The following is a 19,341-nucleotide window of genomic DNA, read 5'->3' as shown; positions in this document are numbered from 1 at the left end:
GATATGGCTTCCAGCAGCTAAATCAGTGGACTGGTGTGGGGCCTAGGTCGGGACAAGTCTGGAGATATACACAGAAAGTACTGAAATAAGATGAGAACTTGTTTGCACCCTGAGTTCTTTTTTTACTTTGTATTATGGTATCCAAGTGCAGTGGCATAACGATTGTGGTCGCAGGGTGTGCAACCGCAACCGGGTCTGGAAGGATACAGGGCACACAGTCAGCTGAAAATGGCTAAGGCCTCAATCCAGCATGATAGTGGTTGGGCCGCTTTCCATTAAATGCCAGCCCAGGGAAGGTGTATAAAAATGAAAACATACTTATACTAATCCTGGGCTGAGCATCCACACTGGAGCTCTTCCTGTCGGTAACTGAGGTCATGCCAGTAGTTACATGGGGCACATCAGCGTAATGACATGATCGCGCCACACGTGACTGCTCGAGCACAAGACCTCAGTCGTAAGACAGAAGACATGCAGATGGGCAGACAGACACGCAGACAGCAGCATAGACTAAGGATGCCCCAGAGGTAAGGTAAGGTGAGTATAAAGTGTTTGTTATTTTTAATCATTTCTGCTGCGCCTCAACTTGGTGTCTGAGAAGACACCAGAAACACTGAAAAGGAGGATGCTAGGCAGTTTAACTATATATTCTGCTGTCTTGTGTTAAGATTTCACAGAGAACAAGCGGGTCACTTGAAGTAGTACAATACATCCCAATTTCATATGTGTTATATTACATATTTATAGATAAACTAGCCTCTACCCGCGACTTTGTCCTCGTGTGGTTGGTGTCGATGATCCGCCTATATTCAGCAAATTGCTACCATCGATGATTCGCCTGCTTTTTGGCAGTTCTCAAGCTGTCCTGCTGCTGAAATTGTTCCTAAAGCCGTGCCTGTGATTATTCTGGCATCTCAGAAGCTGGCTGGGACGCCACATAATGAGCGAGTTGTTGGTGTTGATGATCCCCCTCAGCTCTGCTTGAGGAGAAGTCTGTTGACTTCTGGCTACCTTCATAGCTCTCAAGGTTTTAGAATTTTGCGACAAATTAGATTTTCTTTTTCCCATCATGTTTAAAATTGGTAAACTGTCAATTTGGATTAAAGGTATTTTCCCATCCAGTGTGTTAACACTCTGCCTGGAGCAGATCAGATAATATGCAAATGCTTGTAAACAATGGACTGAGGGTTAGCTGTGTGTTTACATAGAGAGATAACAATCCTGGCTTTATCAGCAACCTCCAATTAACTGAGATAATGCTGCTGGCAAGAGCAGTTTAATATAGTATATGAACATATATTCATAACAGTCATGAAGCCATGTCATTTACCGGGATAAAAAGTAGCCTATGTTTTAATCGAGGTTACAAACTATGTATTTCTTCACAGGGGTTATATTCAACCACTAATGCAAACACTTTCACAGCCTGGCTGATTGGTATCAACACCGATGAAAATTTAAAATATAACTTTTATTCATTGCCACTTAGGCTAAGAACGTCCACAAACACTACACCTAAAACACCCGTATAGGATACAATTACTGAACAGGATAAGGTAACCCCCTCCCTCAGCAAATATACAGCCCTACATTCATAAACTATATCAGTGAGGGTCAAAAGTGGAAGTAATATTGTAACAATAAGTTCCACCAATCAAAATTCAGCCCACAACTGATAGTGAGTGGCTGAAAGATTTTAAGTTTACTGGCTCAACACAATAATATATTTATGAGCCGTATTAACTATGTAGCAACTATAACAGGTGAAATTGGAAGAGCATTACAGCTCTCAGATAAAATCAGTGCTGTTAAAGGCCATATAGAGCAAACAGCCCTGTCATAGCAAATGAAGACAGCCCTAATGTGATATCCTGAAGGTAACTAATGGATGTCGCTGCTGCCTCTAAATCAGCTTAACCCCACATAAACCGCAAGGGTATCACAGGTAGGATATGATATTACTCCTCCTAAAGGGTGTAGCCTATGTTTAAACGCCACACTCTTTGTATCACAGTGTACTCAGCGATAAAGTAGGCGGCAGAGTAGTTAGCTCCTAGTACACAAGTAATGCCCCAGGAACAACCAGGATACCGGTATTCAAAACCCGATGTCCAAGGAGCGCTACAATAATCTGCCACAGGCTAACAGTAAATATATATGGGCTCTACTCGTTTTGCCTGTATATATACAGGCTCATCAGGAGCTAGATAAATTGTTACTAGGCACAGTGACCTCCTTGTCTCAATGGAAAACACTACAGTCGATGTGCAGTTATAACTGCAATTCCTGAGGCACTAATGGTGTACGCCAGTAGTGTCTGACGTCTCGCCTCTATGCTCGAACCAATATATAGTACTGAGCGTTTCGAGGCCAAGCCCCCATTTCGACGACCACTGGACAAGCAGCCAATCACATATGTCTCAGTCTGCCCAGCCCATCCGCATCCCTCCGCAGGTGTTCCTCCGTTCTCCTGTCCGATCAGCTGATCAAGGAAATCACATGACCAAGTGATCAGCTATGTCAAGTAGTTCTCTTTTACAATAGATCAGATAAGCAAGCATCAGGATTACCCTAGTCTCAGGGAAGCGTTATTATAATTGATCTCCAAACAATGTGTTCAAGTGTCTAGCATACGTTCATTCAAAAATTCCCATACTCATGCACCATTTAATACTGTGAGTACCAAGGAACACATGAGTACTCTATATATGTTATTCATGGCAGTATGTCATAGTAAACTATACTACCATCTCTATCCAGAGGGTCCTTATTTACTCATACGTGTCAAACAGCACGGAAGTTTTCACCCTCCCATCCATGGGTGGGCAAAGCCCCAACACACATACCGCTGGATGACACTAAGCTTAGATCCCATTATCATGATAATATTCTCCAACCTACCCACCAACAAAGTCCCACATATTATCCATCCACCCACAGAATGGTCTCATGCGGCAAGACATTCTACCGCTGCTCAATAAAGGGGACAAATTATATCCCATCATTTAATCCTTTGGGCTTTACGCGATCCATCCAGAAGATCAACTCCGCTTCCTTCATAAGGATCAATTTATCCCAGTCACCCCCCTCCATTGACTATCTGCGTACCAACTTGATACCCTGAAACTTGAGAAATTGCGTGTCACCCCCATGTTTGTCCCAAAAGTGCACACTAATAAGTGTTTCCTCTCTACTGTTTACGTTGCCAATGTGGTCCAGTATTCTGCGACGGAGCCCCCCACGTGTCTTCTCGTAAAAATTCATGGGGCAGGATGCCACATACACTACCCCCGCAGACCTACAGTTGATAAAGTCATAGATTTTAAATCGATTACCATTGGCTGCTGATACGACCTCCATGCCTCTCTCTATGTGGTCACACGCACGACAACCCCCACACCTAAATGTACCATTAAGGAGATTCCTTCCCAGCCATGTTTCATTCCTGACCGGTTCGAGATGGCTATGAACCAGCCTATTTCCAATGTTACGACCCCGTCTGTACGTAATTGATGGATGTGGGGTGATATTGTCTGCCACATATGGGTCATTCAATAAGATATTCCAATATGACTGTAACATACCAGCAACCATTTTGGCACCTCGATCATAAGTGCCTATCAACCTAACCACATTGTCAGCTAACGTATTACTTTTGGGAACAAGCAAAGTAGCACAATCACAATTCTGCGCATGTTGTTGGACAACCCGAATCACATTAAGCGGGTATCCCCTATTTTTAAATCTCTGTTCCAACCTCCCCAATTCAGTTCAGAAATCCACAGTGTCAGAACAGTTCCTGTGAACCCGCAGGAACTGTCCCCTCAGGATGCCTTTGCGTAGCTCCTGGGGGTGTGTGCTCTCCCACCTCAGGAGATTATTCGTCGCAGTCTTTTTACGGTACAGGGTGGTCGAGACATTCCCTGTTTCCCCAATCCTCAGCAATCTCAGAGTCGCTGATCTCAGCCATGAATCTTAAATTCAAATCATTGACATTCAAAATGTCCACAAAGTCACAGAATTGCTTAACTGTCCCCGTCCACACTATCAAGATGTCATCTATGTATCGGAGCCATAGGAGGATGTACTTAGTCCATTCCTCCCATGATTCCGAAAACACATGGCGTTCTTCCCACCACCCTAAAAATAAATTGGTGTAAGTGGGCGCAGCGGGACTGCCCATGGCAGTCCCTTGTGTCTGGTGCTAAATACGCCCATCAAATGTGAACATATTCCTATTGAGAATGAATCTCAGCAACCTGATGACAAACTCATTATGTCCCCTCATTTGGCTTTCCCTCTTCTCGAAGTAGTACTCCACTGCCGTGCATCCCAGATGGTGTGGGATGGAACTATACAAGGCTGAATTTTGATTGGTGGAACGTATTATTACATTATTACTTCCACTTTCGACCCTCACTGATATAGTTTATGAATGTAGGGCTGTATATTTGCTGAGGGAGGGGGGTTACCTTATCCTGTTCAGTAATTGTAACCTATACAGGTGTTTTAGGTGTAGTGTTTGTGGACGTTTTTAGCCTAAGTGGCAATCAATAAAAGTTATATTTTAAATTTTCATCGGTGTTGATACCAATCAGCCAGGCTGTGAAAGTACAAACTATGTATGTGCCAAATCTCATCCAAATCCGTTCAGCAATTTTTGCATGAAAGAGGAACAAACACACAAACTTTCACATTTCTAATATTAATAGGATTATAATGCTATTTCTAATAATACTGTGTCAGACAAACCAAAAACACTGATGTGCTTCATTGTAATACATAAAATTGCTAAGATGTTATAACACTTTTAAATATTAGAATTTTTATTTATTCATAGAACATGAATGATGGAGATGACTTACATCTGACAAAATATGGTATAAATAAGACCAGAGCATTGAAAAACAAGTTGACAAGTCCTAATCTGGATAATTAATGGATGTACCATACAATGTAATGGATTATAGACTTGATGAAATGTGATTTATTGTGACCTGATTGTTTATGTCTGTTGAGTATTAATGATATTATCATATAGCAATTTATCTTTACCTCACCACCATTACTGGATGTCAACAATGATAATCTTACCCTAGTGTGTGCTGCATAATGATATGTGTATATGAGAAAAACCTACTGTAAATTGAGTCTGTCTTCAAGAACCTACCTGAGGACTTTTAAATGTTATTGATGCAGTTTGACTTCCATTCCCAAGCGATGATGGACAGAACTGAACAGGAACTTTAGTAGTGGAATTGGGTGACACTAAAAGCTGTAGAACAATAGAGCAGATGTTTAGTCATATAGTAGAGGGATATTTATCATTTGTATTGAAATATTTCATGTTGGTCAATAAACGTACTGTCCATTCGAAAAGATGTATTAGGCATATAAACTGTAGTGTAGACCAAATGAATTACAGGGGGTCAACTCATGTCTATGCCTCTATCAGGGTTCATACAGGGAGCAGAGAAAAATGATAGGGTCACGGATATATCATAATAAACAAATAAATAAAAGTTCGCTTTAATACTGCTAAAATAAGGACAGAATACACACCCTAGTGCTACCAAGTGACAGTGTTATTGAGAGAATGAGACTATGTGATATGACGTTCTATGTATCCTTCACACTATTCCCATTCAAGATTGCCCTCAGTTTACTTATAGGTCCAATATGATCCACAATTCGTGGACCAACAGAGCACAAAGCAAGACAGATCTACTATAGCCCGTAAATCTCTGGGGATGATATATACATATAATGATGATATATATTGTATAATATGTGGAGGGAGGAAAGGATCATAGGAAGCACCTGCAACAGAATGTCCCAACCCAGGTGCCTCCAACTCCCTTGTCTATCCTGCACAAAAATGGGAGTGGGGGGAAATATATACTGGGGATCTGAATTCACACTAAAATACCAACATGCACCGCTACCATTAAAATTGCCATATGAGTAGCTCATGCATATACCAGAGTGTTTAGTGCACACACTCCTGGTTATGTCAGGGTTATGAGTTGAGGCTCACTCTGTCAATAGTCCCCCTAAGTCTCTATAAGTGCCTGCACTTAAATACCACTGATCAAAACTGTACAATAGAATTCTATGAGGGAGATCCTAAAACAGAGAGACATCTAAGCTATAGAGAGACAGCCTTTTCCTTGTATGAATGACTCATTTAATGCTATAAACAGCTTCTTTCTCCTACCCCTCCTTCCTTCTCCATAGACACCATTGTAAACTTATCTGCTTTGTAGAGTAAACAAAGGAGAAATACTTAGACACAGGCATTTTTTTGTTTAGTGAAGTACAGTATGTTGCAAAACACGATTGCAAGCACTATTGATTTATGAATTTTATAAATAAAAGTTTAGTTGCACTTTAAAGAGCACACAAACGGATTAGTAATGAATATACTTTGCCTTACTGTTCTTGTATGTTGTCTTTTCCCTATTTATATGCCTGTACACTTTTAGTATTGTTTGAATTACCTTGGAAGCAATGGTTTATTTCTAAAATGCTGTCAGACTCGACACAACTTTTCCTACCACCCAGAATTGGAGGTGACTGTTTGTCCCCTCTACAATTAAGATCACTGGGTGACTTCGTGACACCTATTTCCGAAACAGAGGTCCTGTCCAAATTATAAGAAATATATAATGAGTCTTGACTGGACTACTAAACAGCCACTGTGGTGGCCTTGCATGATTTTGCTTGTTACCTAACAGCAAATGTAGTTGTCATCTACATCTAATACTGTACATTGTTGAATAGCAGCCGAAAACTATTTCAGATTTACTCAACATTTCATTCTTCTTTCATCTGTGGAATGTGAAAAACTCTGCTGTTAAAGAGTTATTTTCAATTAACTCAAAAACATATTTTACCTCTGCTATAGATCTTAGAAATAGGATTCTCTGCCCCAGACCCAGAAGATGAACCCCAAAGATACAAATGTTTCATTTATGTATATACAGCATAAAAAATTGTGCAAGCAATAATAAAAAACATAATTTATAAATAGTGAACCCTTCTATGTGCATGAATATTAATATATGAGATGAGTCATGTGACTCTAAGAAATAATCTTGCCCTTCTCAATCTGAGACTAACTTGCATTACAACATATATTCTATCCCGCACACTACCTATATACATTTATTTATTGGAACGTTATCCGAGTGGGCGATAAGAATGCATATGTTTTAATTTACAAAAATGTCCTTTTGTACTGTTCATATTGAAATTGTATAATGTACTGAGGAGAAATTATGTGTCTACATTTACCAACATCACAATATTGTAGGTTTTTACAATAACTGCACTCTGAATGTCTGCACTTATGTTATTTGTACAATTATGTGGCACTGAAAGAAATGTCAGTTAGTTATTTCTTCTAATACAAGGAATTATTATAACAGCAGATTCCTACAAAGAACTCAAAGATAGCTTACTGTTGAAGTCCTAGTTGAGGGGATATCGTCACTCCATAGGGAGAGAACCACCATTTAGGTGTGTGGAGTCTTATTAAGCCATGAGCGCTCCATTGTGCAAAGGAACATGGGAAGAATATGCAAATCTGACTTCCATGATGTAATTAGGAAGCCAGTGCCTCAAGTATGCACACCAATAGAGGACGCTCACTGAGAATGTGCAAGTCTATCTTCCATGATGTAGTTAGGAAGACAGAGCCTCAGTCAAACAAACCTATAGAGGGCGCTCCCTTTAACATCATGCCGACCTTCTCAGAGGCCTTTGTTTGCAATGATGTTGGGATTATACCAGGTAGGTATAATACCTAAGCCAAGGACAGCTGTTTCAATGATCTTGCATATCCTCAGCTTGGCGCAGAGAGGACTGACCTGGTAGAGGTGAGAGGCTTAGACAGGGTTGAGGGGATATCGTCACTCCATAGGGAGAGACCACCAATTAGGTGTCTGGAGTCTTATTAAGCCATGTTGAAGTCCTAGTCAAGGCATTGTCTTGCTAAATGTCTTGATATGCAGGATAATCCCACTCAATAACAATACTTTTAGGAGTACACCGACCCCTTCATATTGTTCATTGGCAGCAGCCCCAGGGGATCAGACCCCCAGTAGTTTAGATGGGCTATACAAATAATAGTCCACTAATGTTAGACTTTGGGAAAACCACTTTAATAAAACTAAAGAACGCCTGGCTTTTTCCCAAACCCATCCCCTTTTTATATGACAAACCTGAATTAGATTTTTGCTTATTCCCAGCACATATTACAATCTGTCGGTGTTAAAAGGATCATTTATAAATTTCTAAGGCAAAGTAAAGATCAGCTAATTGTTCTGGAAATATAATTCCCCGTTTCAAACCACGACTAAGTCATGAAAAAATATAATGAATGGAATGGACTTTTCAAAGGGTCTATCCATTGTATAGCAATTCATCGGCTGATGACATTTAAGCCAGTGTTAATGAACCAGACACATTGGGGATATTTTTAACTCTCTGGACAGTTCACTTGCAATATGCAGAAGTTAAAAGTCATGATAATCTATTCAAATTCATTTCTATGTTAATGATTTGTAATACAAAATGTGAACCTCAAGCAGTATTCAGAGGACTATACAAAAAGATAATAAATATGATGAATCTCCTTCACAAGAGGCAAAGTTATAAATAGCCAATAAGAAATGCAACGGAAACAAACCATTTACCTATTAACTAAGGGCTACTAGAGTCTGCAACCCAGACCTAACATTTAGTGGTGTCCGCTTATCTTGTGAACAATTCTGTAAATATGGCATATAATGTGAATTATATGGTTTATTCTAAACCTATATTTATAGTTTGCATTTCCACAACAGTCAAAAACTATGCGAATCCACAACGCAGTGCCATCGCCTAATAAATGCATTGAAGCTAAGAAATAGAACTAACTCTAAATGGACACAGCCTAGCTTGGGACCTTATTGGAGGGTTGTATTTTTTTAATTTTCAGATTCCGAAAGTCATAAGCATGGCTTAAGCCTATAAGGGTATGATCACGCTGAGGAAAAGGTTGAGGAAACCTTTTTCGCCTTGTGAACATTCCGTGCGGCTATCCGCGATGGGATGCTGATGCAGCATCGGCATTCCGTCGCGGCATCCCGCTCCTGATTAGGCCCGAATTAATGGGTCAAAACAGAAGCGTATCTCGAGTCATGGACGCTGCAGCCGAATCAGGAATTTGCAGCAAGATAAGGCATGTCGCTTCTTTCTTCTGCTACTAGTTAGTGGGGAAAAAAAGCGAGCAGCTCCCAATAGGAAGTCAATAGGAGCCATTTTTGAAGGTGGATTTTGAGGCGGATTCTGCTAGCAGAAAAAGGAACCCATTAAAATCAATGGGAGGCGCTTTTTTTTAGCGCTGAATATGACGCAGATTCCACACCAAATTCAGCGCCATTTTCCTCCGTGTGATGCACCCTAAAGACAACAAGCTCCAAAACAAGTAATGCACCCACATATGTTTTAAAGATACATTGCAATAATTCTACTCTGCAAACTTTCTGGCTCTAACTGGATAAACTGTAATAAAACTGAGCCTTGGCATTCACAGCCTCATGTTTCTAGACCTATATAAGGTGTGTCCTGTAGTCAGCTGTGTCGTATAGACAGAAAAATACTGTTTGGTATATATCTTTTATCTGCTTCTATCCAGTTGAGAATTTTGCTGTCAAGTTCTTGTAAAATGTGTATGCTTCCCTAAGGAAAAACGTTTTTTTTTATTATAGAAGAGCAGCAAGCAAGAAGAGCAGATTTAATGTAATAATGTGTTTAGCGGTCTGGCTGAATAGGTCATTACAAGAGCGTGATTTTGTGAAAACATTACTTTAGGTCAAATTGTTACTTACTGGCTTAGTATTGTCCAGTTCCACTAAGAAATGTTCATGATTATTGTTAATAACATTTAACTCAAATGTTTCCTGTGTCGGGTTCACAAGGGGTAGAAAGAAACGAGTCCATCTGTAGGGTAGCAAAAATACAAAGTTCATGTGTAGCTTAAAGTCATGCTGTATGGAAATACTAAAGTCTTTTTTATGGTATTAAGTGCAAAAGTAATCATTACAATTAAAAGGTTTTTCTGAGGCTTGCATTTTAATGACCTATCCTTAGGATAAGTCTTAAATATGTGACCAGTGGTTTTCTGACACTTGGGACCCACACAGATCAGTTGATTGAAGAAGCAGCAGCATTTACATTAGATGCGGCCTCTTCACTAACTACTGAACACAGCAACATACATAGCATAGTGGCTGTCCTTGGTATTGCAGCTGAGCCCCATTCACTCAAATGGGCCTGGGCTTGTGTTATACATCAAGACTGATGAACATGACGTTATTGGCACAGAGACGAGGCTAAGGCACTCAAGCGCGTTGTAGCCTCTTCAAATAGCTAATTGGTGGGTATCCCAGGTATTGGACTATGAGAGTTCATGTATTGATGAGCTGCACTATTTTAATGATAGGTTATCATTTATGCTAACTGGACCACTATTCTCTCAAGCTTTAAAAGTTTTATTGAATATTTACAGTAAATTGTTGCATTCAGTTATTCTCTGAACATAAGGCAATTCAGAATATTACCCATAAAATTAATATTTTTTTCCAGGTTTAGTATCCTAAATATATTGTAACTCAGATAAACTAGTATGGAATATATATTCACTTACTTTCCAAGTTCACAGAACACTTCAGGAATTTTAACAGAATCTGGTTTTTGTGATGTCAGCTTTAAATTGTACCAGAATTCTCCAAATGCATCGCACTGAAAAATCACACTAGAAAAATAAAATGAATGGTAAGAATAAATACAAAGAGCACATTAGTCTGCAGTGCACTTCAGACTGACAAAATTAAAAGTAAATTAAAATTAAAAATATTTTTCAGCATCGCAACCAACTTCTTTGTTCTCCGAGTACTGTTTATCCTTTAATAAGTGCCACCATCCTCTGATTCCAGCAAACTAATGTCAAACATTAGCATAGTCACCCTGTTTGCCCAAGAGTACACATAAATGAAAATGACTGTAACACAATAGGAAATGCCCTCTTTAAAGTTATGTTGTTATCAATTTGCAAATAAAAATGTTAAAACTGTTACACCACCATGGCTGCAAAAAAGTAAAAAAAAAAAGGACAGAGAAAACATAGAACAGAAAGATCTGTACCTCTTAGGGTCCATTCAGATCATATTTTTTACATCAGTTTTAAAAAAAAATTGGACATGAATGGATGCAAACAGATGGCCATCCATTTCCATAGACATCAATGTTAAAAAAAACCAAATCCATTACTGTCCGTTTTTTTTGGACAGGCACAAAATGATGGTATACTACATTTTTGTTTCCTTTTAAAAAACAGACATCAATGGATCCGTTTTCTTTTAACATTGATGTCTACGGAAATTGATGGCCATCTGTTTGCATCAGTTTGTGTACGTTTTATTTATCTGTTTTTTTGCATCTGTTAAACTGACGTAAAAAACATGATCTGAATAGACCCTTAATTGTGTATTATGTATTTTGGACTTTTGGGTTTGACTTACAAATACTGGAGGGAATTTATCAACAACAATGACAAAAATTATTTAGCTATTGGACAGGTTTACAATTCTGGTGTATCTTTAGACCAGGGGTGCCCAATACGTCGATCGTGATCTACTGGTCGATCGCAAAGGACGTATGGGTCGATCGCAGGATGCAGCCAGGGATCCCCGGTGGCTGCTTGTTCACAGTGGAGGCTGAGAGTCGACTCTCAGCCTGCGCTGTGAACAAGCACTCCGGACACTTGCAGGCTGGGCAGCAGCTCCGGGGGATGACGCGCTCCCCGCTCTTAGTGATGGAGGGAGCCGGGGTGCTGCTTGTTCACAGCGCAGGCTGAGAGTCATCTCTGGACACTGGCAGGCTGGGGCTGCCGCAGCGCCAGCCTGCCAGTGTCCAGAGATAACTCTCAGCCTGCGCTGTGAACAAGCAGACACCGGGGATCCCTGGGTGGCCACAGAACGCCGCTGTCTCCTGCTCTCACGCTCCGCCTGACACCGCCCACATGCCCGACCCCACCCACAGACACGCCCCACACCGACCCCGCCCATAAGAAGTGGGTAGTAGATCTTTTGCCTTGGTCAGTTTATAAAGTAGCTCACATGCTGAAAAAGTGTGAGCACCCCTGCTTTAGACAGTCTAGTCTAACATCACACCACCTATTTGTTGACTTAGTTTAAGGCAATATTTTGGTCTATGTTTGGACAATATATCAAATTTCCATTATCTACGAACCCCCAACTCCTTGTTAGACAGTGCACAAAAAGTGTCTAAAACAATGTTTAAATGTGGTGTAAGGCATGTATGTTTTTTTTTTTTGAGCATTGGTAAATCTGTCCACTTGTATATTCACTTACCTCCCATTAGAAATCCCAGTTTTAGTTGGGGAAAACTTTGCTACATAGGAGAAAGATTCCCTTGGCTGTAGACTGAAAACATCATCCCCAGTAATTCCATCCCCATTCACCAGCACATGAAAATGTAGGGTATCCATTAAAGGATTAGTAATCGGTATATTTATTCCAACAGTTTTCTGGAAAGACAAAACATAGAAATTATTTTTAAAGTGAACTTGTCTCCATCTTCACTACCAACGAAGATCCAAGAGAACAAGTCATGGAAAAACTGATTTTTTTTTAATATCGCCACTATATACCATTAATTCTAACACAAAAAGTTCAGTCTATCCAGCAGACACAATCTGACCTGCCATCTAGTAACCTTCCTGCGGAAAACAATATCATTAGATTCCTGTCCTTCATTAATAAGAGATCACTGCACTGAAAGACAATGGCCTACATTTATCAACAGTGCTGTCATTTTGGCCATTTTCTATGTTAACGCTAGACTATTTTATTGACATATTTTGTGACATATTTAATAATACAAGTTCCCATATTTGATAAATCTGCCACAACATACATCACTGCCTTAACTTTAATAATGCTAAATGACATTACTCTTTCTATGGCAGAGTCTCTATTGAATAAAGACCTATTTCTGATTTGCAAACTTTTTGGATTTTTAAACAAAAAACTCTCATTTTAAAAATGTGGCTAAATCTTGGCCAAGCAGTAAATTGTGCGCACTTTCCATTACACTTACAGTATACAAGCTGGTATGCATGATTGAAATGCATTCTCTATCTAGTGCAAATAGTTAATATATAAAACACTATTCTAGAGTAAAATGCAGCAGAAGAGGTACAAATATGCTAATAAATATGGGCCATATCGGTGAGCTATTCTCAATATGAAAGTTAGCATCAGTATGAAGGTACTCTCAGAGATGGTTCTATACTATTTGTGATGATAATTTGGTCCTACTGGTCTCAAGTGGCAGCACCTGTAGAAGGAATAAGATGCACTACAGTATATATACCAGGTTTATGGTAGAAGAATGGATAAACTGAGAATTTACCCCTAAACAAAACTCCTAACTTCTAATTTACTTCAATTAAAAAAAAAATCTATAATTTCCCATATCTCTGGAGTGGTCATGTGACCGCTCCAGGGGCACTTTCTGATAATCCGGTGAAGTTCCATTTCACCGCTTCCGAAACAAAACATCACCATTACTCTTCCCCCTCCCTATCCCCATCAATATTTACCAAGCCTTCCTGTATCCATGGAACAGCTCCTCCCCTCTTCCTGTGTGCTAGTAGTGGGCAGAATAAGTTAGCTAGTGGACAGGGAGGGTGGGAGGGGCTAGTAATGGGTGGGAATGTTAGGCTCAGTGAAACGGAGCATTTGTAACAGAGTGAGAGAAGAAGGGGGGGGCTGAGTGAGAGGTAACTACTGTAGCAACTACACAGGAAGCTGCACAGCAGGGAGCTAACACCAAGTAAACAAAGGCAGAGGATGCAGCAGCTGCCAGAGACACTCAGAAACCAAACACTGCTAAAGGTATATGGTTTTACTTATTTACCCATTAGTAGCATAACAGACTTTTCTATAAAAAAAAAATAATAATAATTCTCCCTGGAAGACCCCTTTAAGCACAAATAATATCTTTTGTTAACAGAAAACTGATGCACTTAAACTAAATGGTGATGTTACACATTGTTACACATAACATCTACTTCATGAATTATGTACAAAATATGCTTATTTACTGTATAATATCTGATACTGTAGGTTTATGTGAAAGGAAGTTTCATGTATTTAATGAAAGACTATACCATTATTAGTTAGGTAGCTGCCCCATCACAGATTTTGCATTGAGGCCCAGGAACATCAAGTTACACCTCTGCTTCAGGCTACTAAATATTCTATGTCCTATATGATTTATGGCAGATACACATGTCTGCCACGGAAACTTACCAGACCCTAGTCCAGAGGTCCTCAAACTTTTTAAACAGTGGGCCGGAAGCAGAGCAGGTCGCACAGACATCGGGAGCGGTACCCTCCAATAGGTAAAGTGAAGTGCGCTACATGGCCTGGCCCGAGCTCCCCAGGAGCTTCATTATAAATGCACGCCTGCCAGCGTTGTTGGCGGGGCCAGACAGAAGTGCTTGACGGGCCGCATGTGGCCCGCGGGCCACAGTTTGAGGACCCCTGCTCTAGTCCATGACCTAACCACTAGACTAGAGATCTAGTCAGTCAATTTTATAAGACTGGCTTGATAGTACACTAATAGAAAATAAATGTACACCAATATATACAGATACATTAAATACAAATGTTATATTTGTCTCTTTTCTATTGCTTATTTAACAGAGTATCTTATAGTTAGCAGAGAAGCCTGTTTAACCATATCTGGTTATATAACCAAATCAATGCAATCGACAAGTCACTGTTATCAATTGACTGGTCTCTGCAACATCCTGGATAATGAATTTCTCAGTAGGAAATCTCACACCTGAAAAGTATTTGTCTTTTCAAGCAAGTATTGTTTTTCTTCATCTATTTTGTGATTCATTACAAGTTCATTTCTTAGGCATTTAGCACTATCATGAAAAAGGCAATGAATTGCACATTATTCTCAAAAGAAATGTCAGCATCAAGAAAATTAAAAAGTACAGAGTGACATTGATTCTTTATCTGGAGAGTATGGCTATAGGTCTGAATTATGAACCTTAACCTGTATCTCTGGAATTGTTCATAGGAAATCATTGAAATAAAGGTTCTTCAAATATTGATGCAACCACTAAATATTTAAACCATTTCCTCTAAGGAATAGAGACCATATAGACTTTGCTTATACTTAAGCACTAGTTTCAATATAGTAAAATAGTATTAACTCTTGTAGTAATTAAAGAGGACCTTTCACCACCTCCGCCAATTCCAACTCCAACTCTTTGCATTCTGGCACAGTTGGAATTTTTTTCTCTAGCTCCAACTGCTGCTGAGCAATAAATGCTGTTAGTTTCATCATCTGATATTTAACTTAGGTTCTCTACTGTTAGATTGGTGGCCCAATATGTCTGATCCAGTTCAAACCCACCCACTTGACAGTAGAGAGTCTAGTTAGCATATCAGGCACCAGCAGTATTGACCAATGGGGATAGAGAAAAAATTGCAACTGCACCAAAATTAGTAGACCAGCTCTTAATAATGAATGTAAATATCTGGAGCTGTTGGAGGTGGTGAAAGGCTCTCTTCAAGCAAACTAAAATGAAACACCAGTGACAAATTGAGATCAAATATATGTGGGCGATTAACAACTGAATAACAAAACCAAAATATTTTCAATATACTTTTTAATTATTTTTTGAATTCTTAAAATGACTTTGACTCTGAAATTGTGATAACAAACTGAGCTACAGCACATGTATATACCATATGTTATATGGGGTATTATACAGGACTGCAGGTAACCTTTTGGAGTATTGCATGGGAAATACAGTGAAATGGATCTTTTTCCCCACTATGTAAGACTTTAGGAGATGTCCCATGATCCCATGGATAGAACACTATCCAGCTATGAATAATGTACCAATGAATACTGTTAGGAGTAGGGCCGGAACCTCCACGGCAGCATGCAGGGGTTGCCAGCCTTTTCCTGACATGGACCACATCCCATCTTCTTCCAATGCAGGGTGATGGTGGGCCTGTCAGAACCTACATCTTCTCTATTTCTGCTGCCTATCGGTCCGGTCTCATAGTTAGCTCTCCTCTGCTGTATCCCGTGTGTCTTCTGTTTTGATCTCCTGGTTCCGTTCCTGATTCTGCTTTTCGCCTCCTAACTCTTTACTCTGCTCTATCCTGTTAACGACCTGACTTGCTTGAACTCTCTCCTTGATTACCCCACTGTACTGCGCTGACCTCACGTTGACGACCTGGATTGGGCGATTACTCTATTGGTGTACTGCTACCATCTTCTGGACACCACCATCCACTGCCTTCTGCTTTTTCAGATCTTCATCTTGTCTCTGGAAGCCTTCTGGCAAGTGTTTTCAGTTTCTGGCTCTGCTGAGACTATTGGTGCTCTGTGCATCTGGCACTCTCTGACCTGTAACCACTCTGCTCAATGGTAGCTTCCAAGTTCATCAGGGGCTAGGGTGAACATCTCTGGAAGGTCAGGTTTGATGCAGCTCGGAGTGCATAGGACGCTCAACGCAGTTTTGTGCCATTTGATCAGTGTGTCTGGTGCTGGGACTTACTATTTTGCTTGGTGCTGCATCTGTTTCCTTACAAATACCATAACAAATATCATAATTATTCCTACAATCTATATACAGCTGAACCATTAGAACTTTTGCATCTTAAAATCAGCAGGTCATGCTGAACGTAAATTGTGCAGTGAGTCAATGTTTCTTGTAGAAAAAGTTATTACAGTCTCCATAAAGTATGTTGAATCTCAGGGGTGACTGTGCCAGACATAAGTAGAAGGTTGTCAGTTACAAAACTCCTGGGCATCTTAAGTGAAAGAATATTCATGAACAAACTGCTAGTTATAAATCTACATATAAATCATGTTGAAATGGCAGATTTATAATGTAAGCTTTTTAATACAAAAATAGAAATATTTTTGATTACTTAAGTTCATTACAGTAGGGCTGTGCTGCACTATGTACAATAGCACTTGGTGGTGACATTACCATTACTTCCTAGAGTAACTGGAACTACATTATGTATAATAAGATTTTATTAAAGATTTTCAAAGAATACAACAGGGAAATAGTGAAACGTATCACTTAGTGGAACAAGAGTCTGGTAGGCACCATCACATTCAAAAATGGAGAACAAAGCTGGTTAAGGAGGAAACTACAGTGGTGGAGAGGTACAAGTAAGGATTATACTGTACATGGGAGAGGAGCGCATATATATATATATAACATGGAGCAATAAACTGTAGTGTGTATGAGGACCATGTATGTTGTAGATATGCTATACGTGGAAGATATATGGCAGTGTATAGGAGATATGTGGTTGCAATTAGGGAATACATGTGTTTAGAACAGTATTTGGGAGCACTGTATATATATATGGAAATAGGACACTTATATGATGAGTGTGCTTGTACTGCTAATAGGATTATGTATCTGGCATTCTAATGCGGCAGATAGTTAAGAGAAAAGCACCTGTCCAAATGTGCGGCAGTTTTGCTCTTGGCATATGGACAGTTATGGCCGATGAGAACTGGGAACCTGTTACCATGATGAAATGCAGTGTAATTTGTAGGCAGCATGTTATGTAGCAAGAGGAGTTGAGTACACTGACATACAGTTTTGTGGGAAAAGAGTCAGCATAACCTGTCATTTATCCATTTATTTCTCTGTTCTTTCTATGGTTAGAAGCAATAATTGGGCAATAGTCACAGTGACTGACACTCTCCCATGTGAATACAAAGAGAGATGTCAATCACTGTTAGAACCGCCCACTGGACTCAACTACTCCTTATGAGCAAAGACTGAACTGAGAAATAAATGGATAAATGACAAGTTATACTGAGTCTTTTCCCACAAAACTATATATCAGCCCTCCCTGTTCCATAACATACTGCCTACAGATTAGACATCATGTTCATGGTGACAGCTCCCTTTAAGCTTCCTAGCTTGTATATACGCCATTGCCAACATACTGTACTAAATTCTTTAATATAAATTTACCTACTTACATTTACTTTACATAGTATTACTTTTTTAATCTTTAATCTGTATCTTTTTTTCCTAACACAGAAAACATAATTCAACAGTGTTTACAAGTAATATAAAAATGTTCCAGCTCTGACATTAACAAATCACGCAAAGGTTGTATATGAACATTTTTATTCCTGTAAGAGACATATTCAATAAATTAAGCCAAAAGGATCATTTAGCACCATTACATAGATACTGAATTCCTATTTCAGCACCATAAAGTTACAGCATTTATATGAAGGTCCAAAAATCCACTATAGGGTACATTAAATTACTGAAAGCCGTACATAGAGCATGTCAGCACTTCATTTATCTGGGATGGTTAAATTAAATTACGTGCAAGAAAAAAAAATACACATGTGCCTAAATGGAATACATAAATCAAATGATTATAGTACTAAATATAGATAATGTTACATTCAGACAGGCCAGAGTCACAATGAGCTATAATCACAGGAGCAGAAAAATCGTGCTTCATGCAGTTTGTATGTCCGCATCTGACAAATGCTTTTACAGTATCCAGGAACTAGTCATGTAAGGCAAACTGTAATGTTGATAGATTTGTGTTGACTGTATCAGCAGTAAGCCTGTTAACTGTCAAGTCTGAAAAACCAAATCATTAGTTTTGGATTGGCATGCTGGCTTCATCCCTTTTCACTGATTCTTCCGGGACTGGTTATGAAATGGCAATCATGTCAGTGAATGTTCATGAATAAAATGATTGCTTAAAGCAAGTGGGAGCTTCTGCATAGCTCAATGTGATTTATAAATGGAACTATCATTGGTACTCTGGGACCATTGGGGTTAGTCATTAGGCTCTTTCCTTTCCAGCTAGTTTTATCCCTATTGTGTTTTGATTATTTAGTAAATGTATAAAGCGATTATTTTTATTCCAGCACACATTTAAAGAATATCAGGCTTGCAGTTTTACAACTGAGCATTTGTTCCCGGGTCATAGCATAAAATAGTTTGGGATTTTACCAAAAGAAGACAACCAGCAACATCATCTTTGGGATTTGAAAGCATCATTAATAGAGATGAGCGAACACTAAAATGTTCGAGGTTCGAAATTCGATTCGAACAGCCGCTCAATGTTCGTGTGTTCGAACGGGTTTCGAACCCCATTATAGTCTATGGGGAACAGATACTCGTTAAGGGGGAAACCCAAATCCGTGTCTGGAGGGTCACCAAGTCCA

General features: G+C 39.4%; 1 protein-coding gene across 1 annotated transcript in view; it reads right to left on the bottom strand.

Annotated features, from left to right (window-relative positions):
* Positions 1–19,341, bottom strand: part of CFAP47 (cilia and flagella associated protein 47) — a 478,593-nt gene that overhangs the window by 85,659 nt on the left and 373,593 nt on the right. The window contains exons 53-56 of the mRNA XM_075265004.1: positions 12,420–12,595; positions 10,694–10,801; positions 9,876–9,987; positions 5,171–5,275 (exon numbers count right to left, since the gene is read on the bottom strand). Of these exons, the coding sequence (XP_075121105.1) occupies positions 5,171–5,275; positions 9,876–9,987; positions 10,694–10,801; positions 12,420–12,595 (501 nt within the window). The remainder of the gene's footprint in view (positions 1–5,170; positions 5,276–9,875; positions 9,988–10,693; positions 10,802–12,419; positions 12,596–19,341) is intronic.

This window comes from Leptodactylus fuscus, chromosome 2 (assembly GCF_031893055.1).
Source record: "Leptodactylus fuscus isolate aLepFus1 chromosome 2, aLepFus1.hap2, whole genome shotgun sequence".
In the NCBI taxonomy this organism is placed as follows: Eukaryota; Metazoa; Chordata; class Amphibia; order Anura; family Leptodactylidae; genus Leptodactylus; species Leptodactylus fuscus.
The sequence above is the reverse complement of the archived record's forward strand: the minus strand, read 5'-3'. Positions and strand labels throughout refer to the sequence as shown.